Genomic DNA, 24,547 nt, shown 5'->3' on the forward strand with positions numbered 1-24,547 from the left:
GCTCAGACTGGACGTGAGGAAGCGTTTCTTTACTGAGAGGGTGGTCAGACACTGGAACAGGCTTCCTAGAGAGATGGTCGATGCCCCAAGCCTGTCAGTGTTTAGGAGGCATTTGGACAATGCCCTTAATGACGCGCTTTAGCTTTTGGTCAGCCATGAAGTGGTCAGGCAGTTGGACTAGATGATCGTTGTAGGTCCCTTCCAACTGAAATAGTCCTATTCTATTCTATTCTATTCTATTCCAATTCTTTCTCAGGAAAAGTGTGATGCTCCCGTAATGTAAAATAAACATAAAATATCTGGACCTCAGTAGATAATTTACTCGATCGTACGCTCAAAATTGCTAAACTGTACAATAATATCGGGTGGGGGTGCGCCTACCTGGCCCACCTTCAGCAAAACATCCTCAAAACCAACAGCTGACAACACAGGGATGTGAGCGCGCGACAGCGTGTGTGACGGGACACCCAAGCCCACCCAAGCGTTTGTCCCGAACTCATAACGCCAAGGAGGAACTCCACGACACCATCGGCCAGATGAAGCAGGGACCAGGGAACGACCCAGAGGCTTTCGAAACAAGGCAGGCAGCTGGAGATGCAGCGCAGAAGCACAGAAATCTGCAAAAGGTGCCGGGAGAGGAGGGGTCAGGAGCAGGGACCCCGCTCGGGCAGCGCCAGGCGGCATCCCCAGCCCTGCCTGGATGAGACCCGGCGGGGCGCGGGGGTGGCACGGGGGGACCCGTCCTCGGGGTGCCGTGGGGCCGCGCGGGTGGGTGCCGGCCGCGGTAGGGACGGAGCCCCCAGCATCTCCGCCGGCCGGCCGGGTCTGCCTGGGGGGGACCCCGCTGCTCGGCGTCTGCGAAATCCACGCTGCCCGCGAGGGGCTGGTGGGCGCGCAGGTACGGAAAGCGGCTTGGAAATCTGTAGGCGTTCATTAACGTTCCGCAGCGCCTAATGCTGCGGTTCATCTGTGGCACTGCTGATCCTGATCCTGAGTGTTTAGGTCACCTATTGCCACGTCATGAATAAATCAATGATTACACATCATTAATAAATCAATAAGTGACTTTGAGCCCCATTTAAACCAGATGAATTATGCAGCTTTCTCCTGTGACAAATATCTGTAAAAACTTTAAGACAGGAAAAGAACCGCCAGTATAGGCTGCATCCAGCTTCTTATACAGCATAATTCTGAACAGGCACAGACTATTGTGCTTGTGCATTTAGGAAACTCTGTAAGTCAAAATGAAAGTACCGGCTAATTTTACACACCTCTTGCAGCTAGGAAGTGCTTGAAAGCTAACAAGCTGAATTACTGTCTGAGACAACCTAAAGTTTGTCTAAATTGAGAAAATAGGTGTAGACAGAAAAAATTGCAAATGTGGACATCCAAATAATTATCCATATTGCACTGTGGCAGATTTGTTTCCAGCTGTATCAAACACAGATGAAAGCACTTAATGGGACAAAATCTTTGAGGCATTCAGTTTGCTAAAACCAGATGCAAAGGTTCACAGTCATGTTCTCTGTAGAATAAAGGAGAGCCCTGAATTAGACTCCCACTTTTCGGACAGAACTAATTGGTTATTACTTAAGATTTCTGTTCTCTGAAAAAAACCAGCTCACTTTCTGTTTTTTTGTTGAAAAAGAATTATAGTCAAAACAGAAAGAGTAAGGAAAATGTAATGCTGTTTGCCAGTAGCTATGGTGACTGCTTGTAGCAAAGGGTAATATGTTTACAGAGGAAAGAAAAAGCCCTCACTGCCTCCTCCTTAGAGTAAAACCAAGCCAAACCAAACCAGTTCATTTGTTAATATGTTTCCTCACCCAAGCAAGCAGAGTTGGAAGGGAACTAACTTCCTACAGTTCAATGCACTAATTGGAAAATTGTTCTAGGAAGAGTGTCGTAACACTTCAGGAATGCTATGCAATATCATTCTATCATCCTTCTGTGCTGAAGTTCTCTGTAATAGCTGACAGCTTTGTAATAATTCACTTCTTCCAGAAAGCAGGATCATAGCGAGGAGGGAAAATGTTAATAGTTCACGCAATAGTCAGGATTATTGGCACACTATCATTATAAATAATTGAATCAAGTAAGCCTCCTGGCTGTAACATATCCTCGAGATGTTGGATTCTTGTTCATATTGATGTGGTTCTGGGACACAATATTGATTCAATCATCCTTTTCTATTAAATCAGTGTTAAGAAAGCAGGCCAGGTTTATACTCCTCTCCATGTTCATTCCGAAATAGGGAGATCTGAATGTGTTTATTTGCAATTGCCCTCTCTGTTTGCACTGCGCTTATTCAGAAGCCATTTTTAAGCTGGAGGACAAAAATGCTGTTCGGCTTAATCATGAGCTCATACGCATTCAGCTAACAGTGGGCTCTAAGGAACACATCAACTCATTGCATTTCAGCAACATTAAATACACATTAATGCCTAAAATACTGAAAGACAAATGTGACAGAATTGACTTTATATTAGTTCAGAGCTTACAGTCTATCCCTGCTGTTATTCATCAGGCTTGCGTGGATCACAGTCACTCTATGGTAAGGGTTGCAATGTCATCTCAAGATGAAAAGACTTTTTTTTTCAAAGGATGAATTCTCAGACTTCTCAGCAACACATACACTTATCTATGACCACCATCGCTAGAGGTAGAACAGGTTTTGCCCTTTTCTTTGTCCCAGAAGTGAGAGGCAAGTGGATTTCTCTTTTCCCCAGTTTCACTCTCCACTGACATCCACAGTGACACTCGCTGGTAGCAGCAAGCCGGTGCCATCACAGCCATTTCTCTCCTACAGAGCCCTTCATCCAGTGGCCTGAAAGTACTCAAACAGCGCTTTATCGCTCTGCTTTCCATCTCTCGTTATACCGCCCTGTCTCTCCCCTTCTAGCTGGCTACGCTTCTCTGAAAAGAACAATAAAGGCAAAGCTGGACAAATTTTTCATCAACAGGACGGCCGTGGTTTTGGTGGTATCCCCCCTCGCCCCCAGTCTTTGTCCTCTATCCATAGAAACCACTTAGTAAGTTCAAGACATTTTTATGCATGCTTCTGACTGCAGTTCCTTCATTGATTTCTAAGGATGATCCAGCCGAGTACGGCAATGAAACAAGCACCTTAAGAACTTTTATTAGGTTCTAAATGAGACACTGTTTCTCAGATTTCCCTCCTGTTGTTTTCTGTTCAGTTCTATAATGGAGATCGATACAATCCCGAGTTATCCTGGGTGAACAAAAAGTTGTTGAATGTATCCAGCTGTGGGCTTGATTAGATTTTCACTTCACTGGTATAAATCAGAGTAACTCCACATAAGGCAAGGGAACCTCAGCACTGTAAAATGGTGTAATCATCTCAGACGTAAAATGAGAACCAAGCTCCATTTTCTTTTTCTGCTGGTAGTGTTAGCTCCAAATCCTTCATCAGAGGATGAAGCTCCTTTATATGTAGACACTGATTTGTACAATTACTAATTATTAATGATTACAGTATTTGGGCAGAGAGGAACATGCACCTAACACCTGCTGGCGAGGAAGGTAGTTGGAGATGCTGCTTGAAAGAATACGTACTTTTGCCTCTGTGACTCAGATGTCAGCGCATAATTCCTGACTGCAGAAGGGTGTTTTGAAAGAATGCTGGTTACAGGCATAAGTTAGCTTAAACAAAAGGCAGTTCTGATGGATGGCTAGAATATGTTGATTTTATTTCTTTAATAGCATAATGTGTTCCTGTGTGTTTTCTTATGCTAATTCAGCTTTCAAAAATGAAAAAAAAAAAAAAAAGACTCAAGCTTAATTCCTGTATTATAAATGCAGGATAAAAAAAAATGTTTTCTGTACTGTGAATGAAAATAAGGTAGCAGCACCATGCAGGCTCTTGCCTATGTGCTTACACACTTCACTGCGCAAGGATACCTTCCCAAACACAGCATTTCTACTAAAATACATCATTCGGTAAATCTCCCTGGAACTACTTACATAAGAAATCCTTTTGGGAGTGAAGTAGCTTGATCGGCCCACATAGAGCCCTCTTCTTCAATGTAGCATAGAAAGGGAAATGAAATCAGGAAGAATATAGGAAAAAACCCTTAGATACCACAGTAGTAGTGAAAAAAGAGGATACACTTGAATGGAAACAACAACAATTTCCTTTCCTTTCCACACACGCAGTTTTTCATGCCAATATTTACTAGGTTAAGCAGCACAGAACAATTATTAGAAGTAAGCAACCCTGAATTTTCCTTATTGAAAAAGATACCGCAATAAAGCACAGAACAAAAAAGGTGGGAGCAGTCACAGAAAATGGCACACCACTGCTGGGCATTATTATTCCTGTTCTCCTGAGGTCTTAATTTAGAGTGTGCTTTTTTTTTTCTTAAAAAAAACCAAACAACAAACTGTAGAGATAAAAATGCAATAGGGAGGAGGGACTGAGGTTATAGGAGACAAAGAACATTCTAAGCGTCTTAAAATAGTTGCAATGCACAAACCCACAATGACTAAATAGGCCTCAACACAGTACAAGCTTTTTTTTTTTCTTTCTGGTAAATCTCAGCGTTTCAAATGTTAGCTGACATAAGGATTGTCAGAAGCTGAGTTTTTTTCTCCTCTCTATGAAATTTAAACTCTGCAACATTTCTGCCAAGCTACTGCCAGTAGGAAGGTGCTTTTATGAGAAGAAAATTGCTTGAATATGCTACTGGGGGATTTACTTTCTCTGTAGCCCTAATTTTATTTAAATGTCATAAAAAGCTGGCAAAACCCAATTACTACCAGCTCTGCAAAGTCCTCCTTTAGCTCACCTCTAAGATCTACTACATTTTGTCCAGAGGGGCTTTAGTGCAAGGTCCATTTCTCCAGCTGGGAGTGGGTGGCATTCCAGCTGTAGGTGGCAGTAACCCACAGCTCTTCCATGTCAGAATCTACCAGAAAATTAAAACCAGCCCAGACACACACAACAGTGTTTCACTTGGATGCAGAGAACAAAATAAGGATCATAAGGATTTTTCCCACCCAAGGATCCCAGGGTTTTCCTGGGAATGAAAAGGAGTTTTTGAAGCACCCATTTACTTAAATTATGATCTGAATTTTTTTAATAAATCGTATAAATCAAGTATTTTTCTTTACCTCAGTTTGGGTTTTGGGGGGTTTTGTTGTTTTTTTTTGGTTTTTTTTTCCTTAGAAAAGGGCTATTTTGCATACACGGGCTCTTGGACAGTGTATATTCAAATGTCTGCAGAGTAAAAAGATGAAATTTGACATAAACCCAACCTTTCTCATTTTGTCTCCAATTATATTTTTGTAAATTGGGGTAATCTGTGGTGGCTGAACTCAGGATGCTCTGGGTATTCTCCTGGGTTTGTGGCTAAGGTTGCAGTGTTCTTGTCTAAGGAAAGTTAATCGTACGTGTACCTAGCTTCTTAGTGTAAGATGATAGAAAAACATATGCAGCCTGTGTCAAGGACTTGAGAAATACATGTATATCGACAAAATTATTAAAAAAGCATATTATCAAGACTAGCCTACAGAAAATGGTTGTATATTTAAAGATCCAAGAGTTATGAAATGCCCAATTCATACTGAAAAAAACTCCACTCCAAAATATGGACAAAAACATATTGATAAACAAAATTATTATATATTCATACATACCAATTTATCTATGCATACACTTATATAATAATGCACAACTGCTTTTGCTACTACACAAATATTTATCCATAAAAAATGGATCAAATCTGAGGTTTTAACTACATTAGTTCTAGGCAGAAAAAAAGATATGTTCATTTCAATTACCGTTTTGTACACATTCAGCACCTAGCAAGATTAGTTCATACCCACAAATGCTGTCTTGTTCATATTAAATCACAGCACTTTACCATCAAAGTACAGGACAAACATCCTCTCATTTTAGAACTAAGTATTATAACCCCACATCTGCTCCTAAATCATCAACCCAGCTTTAAAGACCTGCTTGATAACAAACAAGCAACTGTCCATAAATAAAAACGAGTGTCCTGATATTGAATCCTGCTCCATCTCAGTATTGGCTCTTGCCTTGCAGTAGTTCATATGCAAAACATGCTCTCCTACAGATGGAATCCACTTGTCCTTGCTATTAAGCAAAACACAGCAGGACCCAGAGAGCATTTGCTGAGGCTGAAAACCGACTTTATAATTTAGCCTCGAATCTAGATCTGGCATAACTATCACATTATAAACCTGGATGCTGAGTCTCAACACTTGTAAAGCAAATAAAATAAACTTCTGATTGCTTTGTCTTTTTCACTGCAGTTTAAGCATACATACTAAAGCTAGATTTCAGTGTTAAAAAAATCTTGAGTTTGTCCACTCAAAGTATTCCAATGCCTAACAATTAAATAGGTATCTGCCAACAGCGAAACAAATACCGTTTGTCTATCTCACAGTTTTTCAAAGCAGGGAAAATAGTGAGGATACTCGAAGACTGCATCAGTTTTAAGACGTGAGTGGCTACATTCAACTTACTGTGAAACCAGATGCACGTTTACACGTTGCATTCCTGCACCATCCTCCCTGCAACAGTGACACATCAAGCAGCTGTTTTCCAAGGGGCCGTGTAAAGCCTGCGTCCCGCTTCAGCTCTGCTGCCAGGGCTTAAGTGAATCTTAAGTAGGCAAATTTCACCCCGGGGAAGGCAAGGGTGTAAGAATCGTCCTGGCAGAATGAGAACCCGAGAGAAGGCACCAAGAAAAGGAAACGGGTCACAACTCTGTTTCAGTGTAGTCTCCAGGCTGGGGGGTGGCGTTTAGACCTTCTGCCTCATTGACAGGTTTGGTATTAGTCACCAGGAAGATTTTTTTAGGATACTGTCTTTTGGGTAAAAGGAGAATAGGGTTGTTATCAGGCATGAACTGAGGGAAAAGAAATTTCATGAAATTATCAGCTATAAGTTTATCATATAATTTGGAGTAAAAGCACCTTACAGACTGTGTGTCCAGGGGAGCAGAAGGGGAGATTCCAACCCTTTGGCAAACTTTCACCTTAACTTCCCCATGATATCTGCTTGGGGAAAGCTAAAAAAAGGTTAAAAAAGTTATCCACCTTTACAATACACAATTTATTTGCTAATAGTTCTTAAGTCCAAATGGTTTTAAGTCCGATTTACTCTAGATTTTTCTAAATAGCTTATTCTCTCCATTACATTAGTATATTTATCCTGGTAGCAACTCTGATCCATGTAACAATATCATGAACACTAACGAATGCCAAGAAAAAAATCTGGATTACATAAAATGATAACATGATGAAAACAAGCTTAGCTTGAATTTTGGGATTTAAATAAATCTCTGAATATTTTGGTAAGATGTGAAGTCCATAATTAATCCCTGAAGGTATCCAGGAAAGAACTTAAATCTGGGTTAATGAACCACCGTGCTTCGCTTCCAGCCTAGAAATCTACTGCACCGTTTCTGAAAATGGTTTACAGAATGGAAAAGTGAATAAATAATTGGGTGAGTGACAACTGAAATATAATGATGCTATACCATCATATTATATCCTACTACAAAAAGAGTAATTCCTGGATATTCTTCAGCCTACAGATAGTAGCAGTCTTCGTGTTTTACTTGACGATTTGTGTTCAAAATGCTAACTGTTTGTAACTCAAACCCCCTTGTTGTTAAGAATTTTTTTAGGTTGGACATCTCTGTTATTGATGTCATACCAGTTTTTAGCATATTTCTGTGTATTTTACAGTGACTTTTCTTTGGCTTTTCCAGACCCCTGATCTGAATAATTCTGAAGAAAATAAATTAAATTAAAGTTGTGAATAGTTGCAGAGATAAGACTGTCATCAAGAAAAACTGAAAAAAATGGTTATTTACAGGATAACAATCGTGCATCTTGAACAAACACTGTTCATTTGTATTTCATTACTAGTATTCACTCCCATTGTACTCCAGTTCGTGTGTCTGTTGGGGATTTTACCTATATTCTCGTTGTCCTCATCTTTACTACTCGGGGGAGATACAAACCCTCACCAACAATATATTATAAAACTCCACAGTGTAATGAAGAGAAGACAATTATGAACAAAGGAACAATACATACAGCTCAACTATAGCCACCATATAATTAAATTGTTTGTGTGCATACACATACACATGTGTTTGTATCTGTGTTCCCACACAGATATTTAGCTCACACTTCACTAATTCCTGGTAACTGCAGCAAAGATGATGACATGGCAACTAAGTTATGAAACTTCACATCCTATTAGCAGCTTCAAAGGCTGTTTGGAGACAGAAAAGAGATGTCATACCCAGAGGTTCTGCAACGGAAGGCTTACATGCCCCTCTGTAATCTTGAGAAAATTTGCAGGGGAAGGTGGAGAGAGATCTCTAACGTAAATAACAGTGCTGCACGGAGGAGCCCTTATAACTGGCAGTTTCAATAACTGTTTAAAACAACACTCCTGATGCTGAGTAACTGGTTTCTGTCTGGGACATTTCACCTTGGGGGCTTCCTGAGGTACTCCCTCCCACTGGACTTTTCCAGAACTTGGATCTCATTTCTATTACAACCTATTCAGACAGTGAAACCTATTCCAGAATGTGAAAAACTGCTAGCACTTCTGTATTCTTTTGTGTACACACCAAAGTAAAGTATCCGTTAAAGTACTTTATATGTTAATGTATTATTGGAGTGGTCCAGGTACAGAAATGAGAGGATGTCCAAAAACTCGTATCACTATTCCATACAGCCCACTTCAACTGTCACAACCACATTAGAAGATGATAAGAAGACCCAGCATGGTCAGTCTTCTATGTAGCTTCTCTTCAGAGCAATGAAATGTCTTTTTAGCCGTCTGTAAAACTCCTTACCGAGGCAATGTCAGAAGAAATCTAGTGCACATGCTGACCTCCAAGCCAGATGAATTTTCCAAAGCACACGATAAGGCTAAATTGATGGGCATGCTGAGAAGGTGACCTAAATACGAGAGAACACAGCACCCCTCACTGAACCCTCATGCCTGGTGGAGTAACACAAATCATACCTTGACTCCCCTGATGCTCTAACTCATAACTCCTAAGCACTATCAGATTTTGAAGCAGAGAAGAGGCAATACCAGCTGTACTCTTACAAGCACACAAAGAGCGTACTTCAACTGGGTGTGACTAATAAGTCTGGTAATAATACAAACATGACTATTAAAAGGAATACTATGTCCCTAAAGGAAACATTAAGCCTTTTAAAGCTATGCAGGGCTTTTTATTTAGTAATACAGTACTTAGATACGTAATTGAACAGTATTGATACTGAATAATAAATAAATGAGGTAGACAATAGACGACTATTACTGAAAATAATGACATCAGCTTTCAAGGTGCTGCCGTGAAATAATTTCGATTGTTCCACAACTAGTCCACAGCAATGCTAGATTGCTCCACAGATTACGGAAGACGCCAATGGACCCATATTAGGCCTTGTGCTGACCTCTTCTCCTATGATTTGAGGTAACCCGAGGAAGGGCCTGGTGAAGGACAAATGGATCTTTGTGGTTCTAGGGTCCTTTTATCTTCCTGTCTCCTAAGATACTACAGGTCACAGAGAATCAGTCTTCAAGAGCAGTTGCTTCATACATGTTTGTGTTCAAGACAGTCTTTTTTGAAAAGGGATACATTAATTCTCTAGCAAGACACAGGATAATTCCTAAATCTCTGGATTCTTTATGAATAACATATTGATCTTCTATGCTCCCCTTCACTTAAGAGTACCACACAACTTCAATAGGTCTTCCCTAGTAAAAAAACCCCATTCCCTCCTTTACAACATGTGAGATTGGTATTTAATCTGAAATAACTGGAGCCAGTTGTGGGGAAGACTGTACAAGCACTGCATGTATTGGCACATGACAATGGGCAGTGAGAAAAAAGTCAGGGACTAGTGAGGTTACCTTCACCTTTGAATAGTCAGCTGGACACCTGCGGATACTCTGGGTACAGGTAGAACGCCTCCTCTATTTCTGGCTTTCTAGGTTTGGCTAGCTAAAAGAAGCCTAATCTAAATGCATTATATGCATGCACACACAGCACGAAATTCCCATGACTATGTGGGTACCACTCTTTGTATTTATCTGTACACATGATCACAAAGTTGGCTCGTTTTACTAAATCCAAAAAAAAAAGGGTAAAAAAAATCCTGTTTCCTATCTTTCTAAAAAGAAAACTTAAATAAATGCTGTTACTGAGAAAGAAATAAAGTAATGAAAACAAATTTGGTGACACGGTAACCTTCTGTATCAAGATGATACCTCATATCCAGGCTTCCCAAATTCTGTTTGAATATTAAGCATGTTCTCGAATTCAGCAAGATACCAAAGGTGAAGAAGGCTTCTCTAAACCATAATCAAAATCTGTTCTGTTATGTGACCTCAGATAAACTTCACTGTTCCTTTCAATGATAAGCTCCCCAAAACAGGGATTCAGAACAATGATATTCTCACCCATTCAATCTCCAGTCAACCACACCAATCAGGACTGAAATTTAATAATTTTTTTCTCCCTTATGTAATTTTCATTGCTTGAAGTGTAGAAATCTATCACTAGTAGGTAGGTGTATATGTTAGGTTAGCAGCAAAGGAATAAATGTTCTAATGTATATTACAGATAGTGCATTATTCATCTTCTGCAGTACCAGTCTTGTAATTTTATTGTGGTAACTTACAGTAAACAGCTAGAGCATATAATGGGTCCCTACGGAAAACTTACACATTTCACTGAAAGGATTATCTCTGTGGAATTTTGGAAAACCATTAGTACAAAGAATATGGCACATTTATCATTTTTCATACACACACTACATGTGATACAACTTATAACAAACAGTACCAGCTATACTATTTGTCAGGATTTATAGTGGAGTGAAACTCTTATTAAGAATCCGTGCACTATTTCTCCAGCTGGACAAATGTGTATGAACAGTGCTTTCAGTCTTTCTATATACACTTCAACTTCTCAGTGGCCTTGGAAAAAGACAGTATTCAATTCGTACTGCTGATATGTTGTGTTTTAAAGCTACTCCAAATAAGATACCCCTTCTGGAATCAAAGCTATCAGAAATGCTGATTTGGTTGTGCTGTAATTTTCGAAAATAATGTTACATAGTATTTCTGGGAATTGAGACAAAACATTCTAAGATGACTGGTATTAAAATGGCACTTACTGGTATTTCAATACCCACACTAAAATTTTAGCCATGGCAGCTTCTCTGATTTAAGTACAATTGAATTGAGATGATGTATAAACATCACAATTAACAAATTTTGTGCACAGCTTGCACATGATCTAAACAGTCAGGAATTTGAAGTCCTATTTATATTTGGATCCTTGATTTTCCTGCATGCTCTGTTTTCAGTGTGTTACTTTTCACACTAATCGAATACTAAATCTGCGGATCTGAAAACAAAAACCTCAATTTTCACAGACATTTTTAGTAGAACCACCGCTATACTGCCTAAATTAAAAACAGAGAAAGGTTTACTCTTTGAGCATCACTTTTTCTAGCTTGTTTGCTTGGATTGTTGTTCAGTTGCCAGAATTTGTTATTTCAATAATACTTCTCTTATAAAATGGTGTTCTGAAGCAAACAAATTCTGAAGAGTGTACCACATTTTAACCATTAGTAAAGAAGCTGCATATTTTAAATGCTTAATTAAAAAGAACAAGTCGAATACTAGTATATCCAATAATATTTATAAGTTTGTATTTTGCTATTTCCTCATAGATTATCATTACACAGTTTCCTGGGGGGCTACAGATGTTTTGTCTAAAATCTAAAACATCAGCTCTTAACACTGCCAGCTTAATGGAACACAGCTTTGATTTCTTTGTCAAATCTCTTCTCCATACTACTGTAATCTGAGGAATATAATGCCTAAAAAATAAAGTTCGATAAAATGGGAATCTGTTTCTGATTCTAAGAGCGAGACCCACCTAGTTCAATTAATTCTGTCTTGAAATAGATATCCTAACACTAATGTGGATTAGAGCAATTTACTATCTAAACATCAAGGGCAAGAAGCTGGGGATAAAACTTCAGTTTTCTGTTTTCGTTTTAAAGAAAACTAAGGTGGGAGAAATGCAGATTTAGTTCAGAAAAAAGTGGGCACAGTTTTTACATACAGCTTAAGCCAAATGCAATTCCTTTTACCAGAAAGGTCAACCTGGGTAAATGAATTCTTTGTCCATTAATACCTAGTGTTAGGAAAATTGGAGATGAAATTTTCTTTTTTGCTTACGTGACTTTCCTGTGAAAATATGATGTAACAAATGCATGTCCAACAGGATTTTGGTCAATCTGAGAAGGTCAATGGCATTATCTTTCATGGTCCTCCAAAACAACGTGAAAGATTTTTTTAGTAAGAATGGCTTTATTTTTCCCTAAGATCATGTGGAACCTGAAACAATGAACAATCCCTCTGCCAGAAAAAGGAAACAATTTGGAAATAAATTTAAATGAATTCTTTTCTTCACCAAAGCCCAATTTGAAGTAAGCATTACAAAACCCAATGGATATCCAAATGTGAATCTCTTTCGTAAGTATCAAACTCCAGCTAAACTAGCTACCTATTCTCATTAAATGTACAGGATCCAAAAAATTCAAGTCCCCAAACTAGTCTTCCTAAATAATGGTGTGTGTAAGCATGAATCAGAATAATAATACCAGCAGTTTCTGGAGTTGTGAAACATGTAAAGTACTGACAGATCTGTCCCAAACCCAGCCCTTTAAAAGGAAGCAGGTTATCTTCTTCATACAAATCAGTATTACCTAAGTGCATATGACGCAAATTCTGAAAAGGTCTGAGAATACACAACTCCCACCTGGAAATCTTCTTCCTTTGCAAATCAACTAAAATGAAATTTAATCCCTTTGTTTGCTTTATCTTTCTGCAAGAGTTGAATACAGTGGAACTTAAAACATTAATTCTGGACTTGGATCTTAGTGAAGTTAACTAGGGTTTAGATTTGTAAAAAACCCAACAAATGGATGTTCTAGATAATATGTTGGCATCAGTCTCTTAAGTCTATAAAACAGATCTATAAAAAGATCCTTGATATATGATCAATTCTGCTATTTCTGACTTGCTGGTTCCCTTCTTACCCAGAAACACCTACATCTAAAGCAGTGATAGGAAATCCATGAGCGACTCTAAAAATTTGGCCTGCAATGTTGTTAGCAGTTTTGGGAGGTGCTTCAGTGCTCCTTGGTTTGAAAATGGGCACTTAGCTATTCTCGTGTAACAATTTTATCTCTAGTTCAAATAAAAAAACAAATCAGTTTTGCGAGCTATAAGCAAACTGCAGCTCTGTGCTAGAAATATGAGAAAAGCATTAATAAGGGCATAAAAGCCTATCCTTAGATGAACACCTTCAGCCAAAACCTGACATAACATGCATTTTTGGCTTAGGAGCACAAGGAAGCACAAGAAGTATTTCTGGCATATGTTCTGGGAAAGGTTCACCACGACTACCCTTTGAAATGGAAAATAAGATGTAAAAAAAGTTGGAAAGAACATTTTAGTGTCTCCAAAGTCTACAGTTTGATCTCCTCCTTTTTTAAAAAAAAAAAAAAAAGTCATATTCATAATGAGTTTTTCTACTGTTTATTTTAATTAATATTGAGAAGATATACTAAAAAGAGACCACAAAATTTGTTAAGTCATTTCACCTGGTCTCCTTAGTATCTGTAACATATGGAATTCTATCACTTAACCAAGTCCAACTATAAAATTTCCTTTAATTTACAAGAAAGCTAACCTAGAACTCATTTTATAACTTAAAAAAAAAGGCACTCAAAACCTCATCAGATGAACTTTAGGAAACAGTTTAGAAGGAGTTTTTCATTTGGTCATCAGTTCTTTAAGGCTTAAGAAGAATTGCGTGATGCCCCAGCATGCAGAAAACAGACAGTTTCTGAAATATGATTTAAAATATGGCTTTTCCTATTTATAGCTGAAAAGGTACCGTCCAAATGGGACCTACATATCTAGGAAGGGATTTCTTACATTATCAGGGGATGGAAATTGAAAAATTACATTCCTTGTGTATTTTTGGTGATTATAGCATTCATGGCGGTTGAAATCTGAAGATAAGTGTCTCTCTATTGAAATTTATTGCTAATTGAGTTTGATTTTTCAGTCTTGGTTAATTGATCAACATTAATGAACCCATCTGCTGCACCAATACATGGGGAACAACAACAGTAAGAATAATCACTGTGAGAATAGTTTGAGACACTAGAAACATGATTGTTTGTGGGAGCAATTAACTTTGAGATTGTACTCCACACTATGAAAGCTAAGCTTGTCTATGTTTATATATTCTCAAGTCTTTATACAATTTAAAACAAATGTATTAACTACTACTAGTGTAGTGGCTGACATAATTGTCAAATCATTGGTGAAGTAATTTCATGAGTTTATTTCCCCCTCACAGATGTGTCTTCTTAATTAAGACTAAGCTTGGTTTGCAACATCTGGCTCATATGATCAGAGGGCCACACAGAATATTAAGAGCTTCCTAAGTTAATCTTTCCATGCTTTGAATTCACAAAATTAGTCATAGAACTATATGACACTCAAACCCTAAATTTACTGAATAGTTGTCATTTTTTTTCTCTGAAATTAACCAGCTTCTGGAATTCTACATTAGCATGGATTTAAAGTGCAATAAAAGAGCTAGTGAACTTGCAGAAGTGCTTCTAAAAGCAACAGAGCATTTACATAGGAAACAGAGTACTTTGTTTTTAAAAACTAATAAAATAATGATTATGTAAAGAATTAGTAATTTACATTTGTACTGAACCACTCATCTGATACAGCATATGTTTAAATACTCTTGAAACAGAACAGCTTTTGTCCTGTTGTTCTGGTTTTGGCTGGGATAGACTTAATTTTCTTCCCAGTAGCTGGTATAGGGCTGTGGTTTGGATTTGTGCTGAAAACAGTGCTGATAACCCAGGGACGTTGCTCCTCCACTTCCCACAGATCAAGGTGAGGCTAACCATTCTGTAGTTCCTCAGATCCTCCTTCATGCCCATCCTGAAGGTAGTCTTCTAGTCCTCAGGAATCTCTCCCTACCACCTTGATCTTTCAGAGATTATCAGAAATGACCTTGCTATGGCATCAGATAGCTTCCTCAGCACTCATGTGTGAATCCCATCAGGTCCAGTTGATTTATACATGCCCAGTTGGTTCAAATGTTCCCTAATCGGATCCTCCTCCACCAAGTGTAACTCTTCCTTGCTCCAGACTTTCTCCTACAGGTCTGAGAGGAATAGGATTCCTGAATGCAGGTTTTATCAATAAAGACTGAGGCAAAGAAAGCACTGAGTACTTCAGTCTTTTCTGGATCCTTTGTCACCAGAACACCCGCCCTATTCAGCAGCAAGCCCACATTTTCCCATCTTCCTTTTGCTGCTGATGTACTTGTAGAGCATTTGGTTTTGCCCTGTGTGTCCCCTGCCAGATTAATCTCCAGATAGACTTTGGCTTTCCTAACCCCATATCTGTGTATTTGGATATTTTCTCTATATTCCCCCCCAGGTCACCTGGCCATGCTTCTGCCTCTCGTATGCTTCCTTTTGATGTTTGAGTTTTATCAGGAGCATCTTGTTAATCCATGCAGGCTTCCTGCCACTTGATTTCCTGCTCATTGGAATGGATCATTCTTGGGCTTGGAGGAGGTAATCCCTGAAAATCAGTTGGCTGCTGTAGAAAATCATGAAGATCATGGTTCTATAGAGCTGCTTATCCCTGGTTTGCACATGCACAGTCTTCCATGACTCCTCTGGACAGAAGAGCAGTGACCCATTTCAGAACAAAAGTGTTTCTGAAAAGGGCCGAGGCCAGCAGTTGGAAAGCAGAAAGGCAGCAAACAAATCCAATGGTCATGAATTATTCAGGACCCAAGCTTTAAATGAAACAGTATTCCATAATGGTAGATGACAGGCCAATCAGTAGAATGACAGAGATATAGAAAGGAACAACAGAGGAAAACCAGACTCATTACTCCCAAGTACACACTCAGTTTCATCAGTCTGGTAGGCAAATTGTGTATGTTTTCATAAATGTGCCTTGCTTTCACTTGTGCTCTAGTCAAACAAGACCTAGAGATCAAAAACCTGTTTGGTGTTCTTTGTGTGCTCACATCAATCAAGAGAGGCAGAAAAGCACCTCAAAACTTTGATTCAAGGTCTTCTCAACCTAAGAAACACACCATGGTCCAGAGCTTTAAAAGAACTTTAGACTATGTCCTGTTCAGCATTTGTCCTGAAGCTGAAGTACAATTTTTAAAATACACATGGCAGCTACTTCATAAATTCTATTAATTTTAAACAGAAATGTAGTTCCTAAATGCTGAGTGCCTTAGACAATGAGCAAGCTACGGTGGCTTAAAAAGTTACTGTGCTCCAATCGAAGCATCATTCAACTGAACCATCATTCTCCGTGCTTTTAGCTCATGTCTCTTTTGGACCCCATTTCCTCTTTCAGCATGATGCACTTTCACTTGCAAAGGTTCTCTGACAATACTTCTTCACACATGCTGAAGGTGCTGACTTACTTGTTACTCTTTTCATAGCACGATGATGAAGGCCTATGCTGTGTACCCAGCAGCACACCATGAAAATGGGGGGGGGCACAAGGCCTAGTAAGATACAGAGTTGTTAAACAGAAGAATGCGATCTTATGCGTTACTGTCCAAACTATCTATACGAAGAGTCTGATTTAGTCACTGAGCCTTGTAGTGGAACTGATCTAGTTGATCACAAAGGAATTCTGGCAGCAACCCAACGTGCATGCTGTGTGGGCAATGTAATTAAATTTTATAACTTTTTTCATGTAAGCAAGAAAGGTATAAAATCTCTCTGGTTAGGCATGAAGATGTCACATTTTCTATTTAATATTATCAGGACAAAAGATTGGTGATTACTTATTACACAGAAAATTATAGTAATTTCTCATTAAGGATGAACCTACCAGCCATGAAGTGTAAACAGACGATAAAACGATTAAAGAGGCAACTCTTACCTAGTGCAGGTTCCACCATTGTGACATGGATGATAATCACATATTGGAACATTGCAGTTCTCAACATTCCTCCCTCCAAGAGCCTCATCTGTGATGAACAACTCTTTGTTGTTAACTTGAAAATCCCTAATGCATCCTTTATAGCCACGTATGTGCCCAGCACATTGATGTACCTCTTCATGAACAGGAACATTTCCAAGGAAGATTGATCCAAAGGTGATCTGCAGAAACAAGAAGAGACTCATCAGAAAAGAATGTGATTTGTGATGTTACTATAAGCAAGGAATGAATAATAATTAGAGACAAAGGAAATAGCCATTACTTGAAGCTGGCCAAAAACTATGACACTTGCTGAAGGGATTTTTTTTTTAAATGTGGTTCTCTTTTTTAAAAAAAAATTTATCCATACAAAGAGAGTGGTTTAATGTGTTTGCATATCTTCAAACGTGTAAGAAAACATACATCCTATGGAACACAAACTGGAAATTTCCAGCCTTAACCGCAATGAACACGGTAAGGTTTTCTCATTGCTTCTCTCATTCTGGACTATGAGTTTTACATTCATGGCTGAGGGTTGGTGCAGGAGCACAGGAGAAGCTGTAGACTTGAAGATAAAGCTTTTCTTTAGGATCTAGGACCTACAGGACCCCAAGATAAGGGGAATACAGAAAAAAGATTTTACTTCTTTTGGAGGAATGACAGAAAACAGACCTCTATACTGAAGCCCAGGGAAAAAGGGAAAGTTTTAGGTAGTAAATTCTAGAGCCACAAATGCCTATAACATCCTTATAAAGGTGCCAAAGAAACACCCACAATTATTTTATACTGGGACTGACTGAACCATGTTAGCGCTCAGTATGGTATTTCCCGTGTTAGCTGACCTCGGAGTCAAACCGTTGACCATCACATGTGAAGGATCTGTGACTCGTTTAGCCCTGTGAATTCCATTCCTCAAGGTGATGCCTGACTTTCTGGCGTTCTGACAAGGAGTTTCCTTTGCTAAATGCCTGTCACTAAGAATTGAAAAAAATCATAATTTTTTTGTAAGTGTATCACACTGTGATGCATTTATTTATATGATACTATCAATCCAGAAAGAGGGTGAAACCTAGCCAATTCAAGTCAAGTAGCAATAAACCAATGGAATAAAAAATATATCACAGCATGTGTAAAACATGTGAGGAGATAATTTATAGCGAAGGGGCCCTTCACTATCATATTCAGACATCAACTGTGAAGAACTAAGAACAAGAGGAAAACATCACATTGATTTATCTGGAATTCGCACATCTGTATGATTCTGCTTTGCTGTTTCCTGCATTGCTTTTTATCAGTCCTGGAGCTATGTTGCTGACAATTTCAAGTGAAATTTGGAGATACCATGAACATGAATACTGCCAGATATTCCTCTACTTACAGTGTCTTTCATTTAGAAAGGAAAGAAAAAAAACTCTACTTCCTTTAGAGCCTGGATAAAATTAAATCAGATTTTTCACGTGGAAGGAATTCAAAGACATTGGCTCAGCAATTGTCGAATTCATTTCATATCACTTGACTTTATCCCCTTTCAAACAAAGCTATAAACCAGCGCAGTTACAGACAAGATTTGTAAGTAGTGTTTGCAGACAGACATTTTCTCTCTGCTTGTGAACCTGTTACAAGAATTAAGCAAAGCATTGGACTGGAATGTAAAGTGTCTATGATTAAGAGAAGTGTTTTTAACACTCCTCTTGCAGTACAATCTTTTTATTATTGGGCTTATTTTATAGAAGCACTGACCTTGGGGGCAGATCCAGTGTACCACAGAACAACTTCAGTAGGCTCTTCTCAGTTTCTCGCATCAATGGATTTTATCATAATATGTTAGATGCTCAAACTCATGCCAGTACACCATAATACACATTTCTTTCTGTAAAGGTCCTGTTTTGAATTTAACTGGCTTAACCAGAATGTATTTTAAGGAAGCACACAAGAAGAATTCCTGTAAGTCTTGTTAATAACATTAACAGGCTTAATAGAACATTACATTAACATTATGTTAACTTCTGTAATACTCGTGCTTAACTTTTCAAATACTAATTTGAAAATGTCCTTCTTCACTTGGAGCCTGAGTGGTAAAAAGGATTAGCTTGGCCAGTAATGGGAAGAAATTCGTTAGTCCTCCTAGAGATAAGAATTTTTTTTTTCTTTCTTTCTTTGCTTGTGTACTTTGTAAAGAAAATAGGGGCTCTGGAAGATTAGGAGCAGATCGGTAAAGTGTACTAGTTAGTCATGAGGATACGACATTCATACTAGGTACCATGCAAGGGGTTATTCTGGATTAAGTATAATTTGGTGCCATGAAATACCGATTAGTGGTTACAGCACATCAAGTGCACTTATAGACAGCATCTTTTGTACTGTTTCACCTTAAAACAATTCAGCCGGCATGCTCCAGGATTGCTCTGCAACATTAATGAAAGTGGGATGATCGGAAGATTCACTTCAAAACCCACTCATGATACGAACTGAAACCTAACTGTGGACCACCACAAAAAGAAATAGAGGAGAGTTGTGGACTTTCTTAGGAACCAAAAAAATATCCTGATTAGGGGCAGAAAAATTCTGATGATCTGGGTGCATGACATCAAAGGTGGCTACCTGGAAGTTTTTCTATGAGTAAGGTATTGCTGGCTTCTCTAGGTAGTTAGGTACTGATGGCTAAGTTTTTTCCCCAGATTCTCTATGCAGAAGCTGCCCATAGTGTTAGCTTTACATTCTGCCAGAGTTATGAACCTGAAACTTAAAGGGAGAGATGAAGGAACCTTCTGCAGCAGAATGTCAGATTGATCGTCTGGAAGCTATGAACAGACAGCTGATTGGGCTAATAGCAATATCTAATACAAGTTAATTCTTTATATCGGGCTGAACAAACAGCTAGATACTGACTCAGGGAAGAAACAGGGAAGAAATTCCATTCCTAACTGGCAGTGCATACTGGGAGATGCACATCATCGTTAGCATCTCTACAGCTAACTGTCCTGCCTTCTAGTGAACAAACTTAAAAAGTGAGCTGTCAATCACAGTTCAAATTTTCAAGCCTAAAAACATTTAGAATGTATAATGCAGAAATAATCTTCTGATGAGAGAATGCATAACAAAGAGAGGCGATAACATGGAGACAGTAACAAAAATTCGAGATCTGGAAAAGCTGGCCTATTGCCCTTTTAGAATGAGTTTTCTGATACCAGTTTCAAAATGGAGACAGTCATTTTTACAATACTATTCAGAAGTGAAGTCCTAGCAACAATACTGACACCAGGTTAAGTCACTGATGATTCACAACCACCCTCCAGTGTGGCTTGCAAAAAAAAGTAGCAAGAATTACTGCTTAACAATATCTGAATTGTTAACACCATGGCCTAGTTAAATGATATTGCTAATACATTATTTTCCCTCCTGCAGTACCAGTGTCCTTTCCATGGACTTGAGGCAGTTGAAATAGAAGTTTCAGAGTCAGGTAAACTGAAGAAATTAATGGAAATACTGTGGATACTTGACGTGAAAAGACATATTAAAGAGAAATTAAGTACAGATAATGATGTCTGAGGAGGAATTACATTTCCTCCTTTAGAAAAAGTTAGAATGCCTATTCTCCTTTGAGAATAACTGAAGTGTGTACACTGATGAATGTTCAAAGCAAATAGCTATTTTTTGATGTTTTGCAGACTCACCTGAGATGCTCGATATGAGAGAGAAAGTCTGTGCTGTACAGGAGGATTTCCATCTGCAGCCATTTCAATCATGCAGTAACCTTCAGGACCGCTCACAGGCAACACATAGCTGGAAGGAAACAGAAGACCTCATTACTGTTTATGCTGTTGACAGCGGAGTATTCCAACCTCACACAGCAAAGGCAAGGTGAAAAAGACGCTTCTGCCTCCAGAAAGGATGACAGTCTTTGGACACTGATAAGTTCAGTTTCATGGCTACCTGGACTACCCAGCAGACAAAAGATGTAAGTTTCTTCTACTAATGTCCCTCTTCTCTTTACTTTCCTACTGTTCTGCACTCTAGTGTTTGAAATGTATATAGAGACAAAGAAGAAAGAGATCTTTACATGCGTAGGTGGGTATTGATAAATTGTAAGTGCTAACTGTGGCTGACATACGGTCTCCCTAGTACAGAGGATTGTTGGACAAGTAACATCAATGTTGAATGATGCTGAACTCCCTAGGTGGGAATTTCCTTTTCCTGCCCTACAGGGGAAACAGAAATGGAATAAGAAATGAAAGGCTGCATACCTCTGAGCAGCAAGATTACACTGTGATATAGTTATTGCTACTTGGGAAGCATGCCGTTAATGTAAACTCTGGTACTGAGCTTCAGAGATAAAGAAGAATATAAGGTTAAGGGGATTTGTAAAGTAAATATCAGTGAACTTTCAATAAAATACTGAGAATTCTTCAGGTTCTTTCTAGGATGAGATTTGATGAAATGTTCTTAATATTACCAGCAATAAAAATTCAATCCAACAAGGTGATATTCAAATATACTGGCTTTGTATTTAGAAAGGACATTTACATAAACATTATTGCAACAATGGCAGAATAGGAGAACAGTAGTTGATAGACTCTTTAAAGTGAGTTCTGCTATTTCTGTAGAAGTGCTTCCCAATTCCACTTTGCCTCAGTTTCAATTTTCACATGCTTTAAAAGAGAATGTGATGGGCCTTCTTTTGGGAAGGATGTTAACGTTTACTGACTGCATGCACTCTGCACATGAAACTCTGCTCAGTCAAATCCATAAAATTAGGTTTCCAGAGTAAGGCCTTGAAGAAGAACAATGTTACATTTTTGTGTAATATTTCACTGTCCTTTTATTATTGCTGTTGTCATTTTATTAGTGTTATCATTATCATTATTAGTTTCTTCTTTTCTGCTCTATTAAACCATTCTTATCTCAACCCACGGGTTTTGCTTCTTTTCCCAATTCTCTCCCCCATCCCACTGGTTGTGGGGGGGAGTAAGTGAGTGGCTGCGTGGTGCTGAGTTGCTGCCTGGGGTTAAACCACGACATTCACAAATGTTACACAACAGATTTTACACGAGATTCTATGACAAAAATTATACATTTATATGGACTGCCAATTTTTCTATTTTTTTAGTTGAACAAATGCTAAAGGACAATGACAGGAATCTTGTAAACTATTTTGTGTTGGAATAGATGTCCCTACCATGCTCTCAAATGCCTACCTTTTCATATACCACCACCTGGTTGTGTGCAGCTGCCATGGTATGATTCATTGCATGTTATACCTTGAGCTTTGCTTTTCTACTCTTGTATCTACAGTCTTACTACTTTATCCTCCTGTCTGTAGATTCAGTATGAAATTTAGAGTCTCAGTTCTCACCTCTGAAGTTACTGGGAACATTGTATTGACATGAATGGATACAGCATTAGGCCCCCGATGAATATTTATAACATTCAGTGCAGTGCAGTGATTCTGAGTGAGCAGCAAAAACCCAGTGCGTCTACTAACACAAGTCTCATAGGCAGTATATCTGTATCAGCAGGTGATGCACTATTAATAAATCCTACTTTTCCAATGGTTATGTTGCTTCTGATTCCAGAGCTAATTCAGTCAACACTAACTCATTGACTTCACTGTGCTCTGCTGCATGGGGTTGAAATGTGCTAAACTATTTCACCTTTGTAAGTATGCAACACTTTTCTTATTTTTGAACCAGGAACAACAATGTTTTAAAATTTTTTTAAAAGACTGAGCTATTTGAATGGCATCTTCTATTATCACCTTTTGAAATGGGATCTAGACCCTTAGACTATTCAAATGAGTTTGAAGAATGTTCATTTTTGTTTCTTATTTTAGATTTTAAAAAAATCATATTGTTTTTAAGTATATTTTAAGGTAAGTTCCTTCTCATGTAGTCTAAAGTTAGCATAACTTTTTGATTTTTAATGTAGGGAGCCAGAAGCAATGCCTGCTGTTCTGAAGATCAGCTAATTTTCACAATTTCATTATAAAAAGTGAGTAAACAGAAGTTCCTCCTTAATGAATAATGGCTATATTGACAGATAGTTTTGTGATATCGTTTTTAGATACTTGGAATAAGGACAATTTTGGAGAAAGTACTTCCATCTACTGTGATTTCGAACCAATTCTTGATATATAAACTATACTTTGAATTCTATTTATTATTCCTACTCATAATTCAGCTGCTGGGAATTGTCCAGGTATATCACAGTGTATAAAGATAACTTTCTCAGGTAAAAGAAAATGAGCTTGTTTAGGATTCTCTTAGGGAAAACCAACTCATAACCTCTCCTTGATGCTTTCTACTCCAAGCAGATATTGTAGTAGAGACCTCACATACTCATGGCAAAGCCTACCCTCTGCCCCTGCTTTGTCCCTGGTTTTCAGGAAGGTTTCTGAAGTCTGCATGTGCTGCAGTTTCTAAATCAATTCAAGGTTTTATTCCCTTATATCACATATTATAATAGTCCGGCCCACAAAGAACAAAAGTTTAAGTGATGTGGCAAAGAATAAAGAAGAATGTTCATCTAATTGAAAAAAAGAGAACATTATGGTCTATGGCAGTTTGATCATCTTCAAGCAATTAGTCATCCAAGCCAAATTCAGCATTGTAAACCTTCATTGCAAATGTCTGGTATTCACACATTCTCACTGTTCTATATACATAATTTATCTTGTTTTAATTCTTTACTAGGGAAAAAAAAAAATGGAAAATTAAAAACAGGTGCAATTAAAATAAGCCTTAAAGATTACTTGATCCTGACATGCTCTTTAGTACGGTATCTTTATGTAGACAAGCCCAAGTATCCTGAAGTCATATAGATAATAACACAGTCATCCCTACGCAGGCATACCTGGTGATCCATTCCACATTTAAAGAAATGTGTCAGAAAAAAGAAAAAATAAATTCCAAAGAAGCCCCCCCCAGTATCTATAAACAGCAGCTATTATAAGGTGGTTTTGATCATTAGGACTCGACTTCACAAAGGACATGAAGCTTTTTTTTTTTTTTAAGATGTAGCAATGAAATCTCAAAGAAAAGAATGGATTTGCTTGATGTCAGCCAGTAGATTAGTGCCTGAGTTGTGAGAAAAAAACACAGGCTATAGGAAGCAACCTACTGCCCTGTATTCTGGAGCACACATTAAGAATGCTACCACTACTTTCTTCACCATTTGCTCCTTCCTCTGCAAGGATTTCCAAGCAAGTAATACTTGAAATTTCTCTCTGTCTGATGTCATAGAAAGGAGAAACTGTCATTTGAAATGTGAACAAAATGAATATTTTTCATGCTTACATTACCACAAAATTAGGACTGTCTGAATTTGCTAGATTACTCAAATATGCTTAGAATAGCTTTTAGAAACAGACAGAGCATGGAAAATTACAGCCAAAAAGACAGTTTTCTGAGAAAATTATGAAAATAATGAAAAATG

At 38.2% G+C, this 24,547-nt stretch overlaps 1 protein-coding gene across 1 annotated transcript in view; it reads right to left on the reverse strand.

Moving 5' to 3' along the window:
* Positions 1 to 24,547, reverse strand: part of EYS (eyes shut homolog) — a 938,397-nt gene that overhangs the window by 87,324 nt on the left and 826,526 nt on the right. The window contains exons 40-41 of the mRNA XM_069804576.1: positions 20,791 to 20,899; positions 17,078 to 17,298 (exon numbers count right to left, since the gene is read on the reverse strand). Of these exons, the coding sequence (XP_069660677.1) occupies positions 17,078 to 17,298; positions 20,791 to 20,899 (330 nt within the window). The remainder of the gene's footprint in view (positions 1 to 17,077; positions 17,299 to 20,790; positions 20,900 to 24,547) is intronic.

This window comes from Haliaeetus albicilla, chromosome 17 (assembly GCF_947461875.1).
Source record: "Haliaeetus albicilla chromosome 17, bHalAlb1.1, whole genome shotgun sequence".
In the NCBI taxonomy this organism is placed as follows: Eukaryota; Metazoa; Chordata; class Aves; order Accipitriformes; family Accipitridae; genus Haliaeetus; species Haliaeetus albicilla.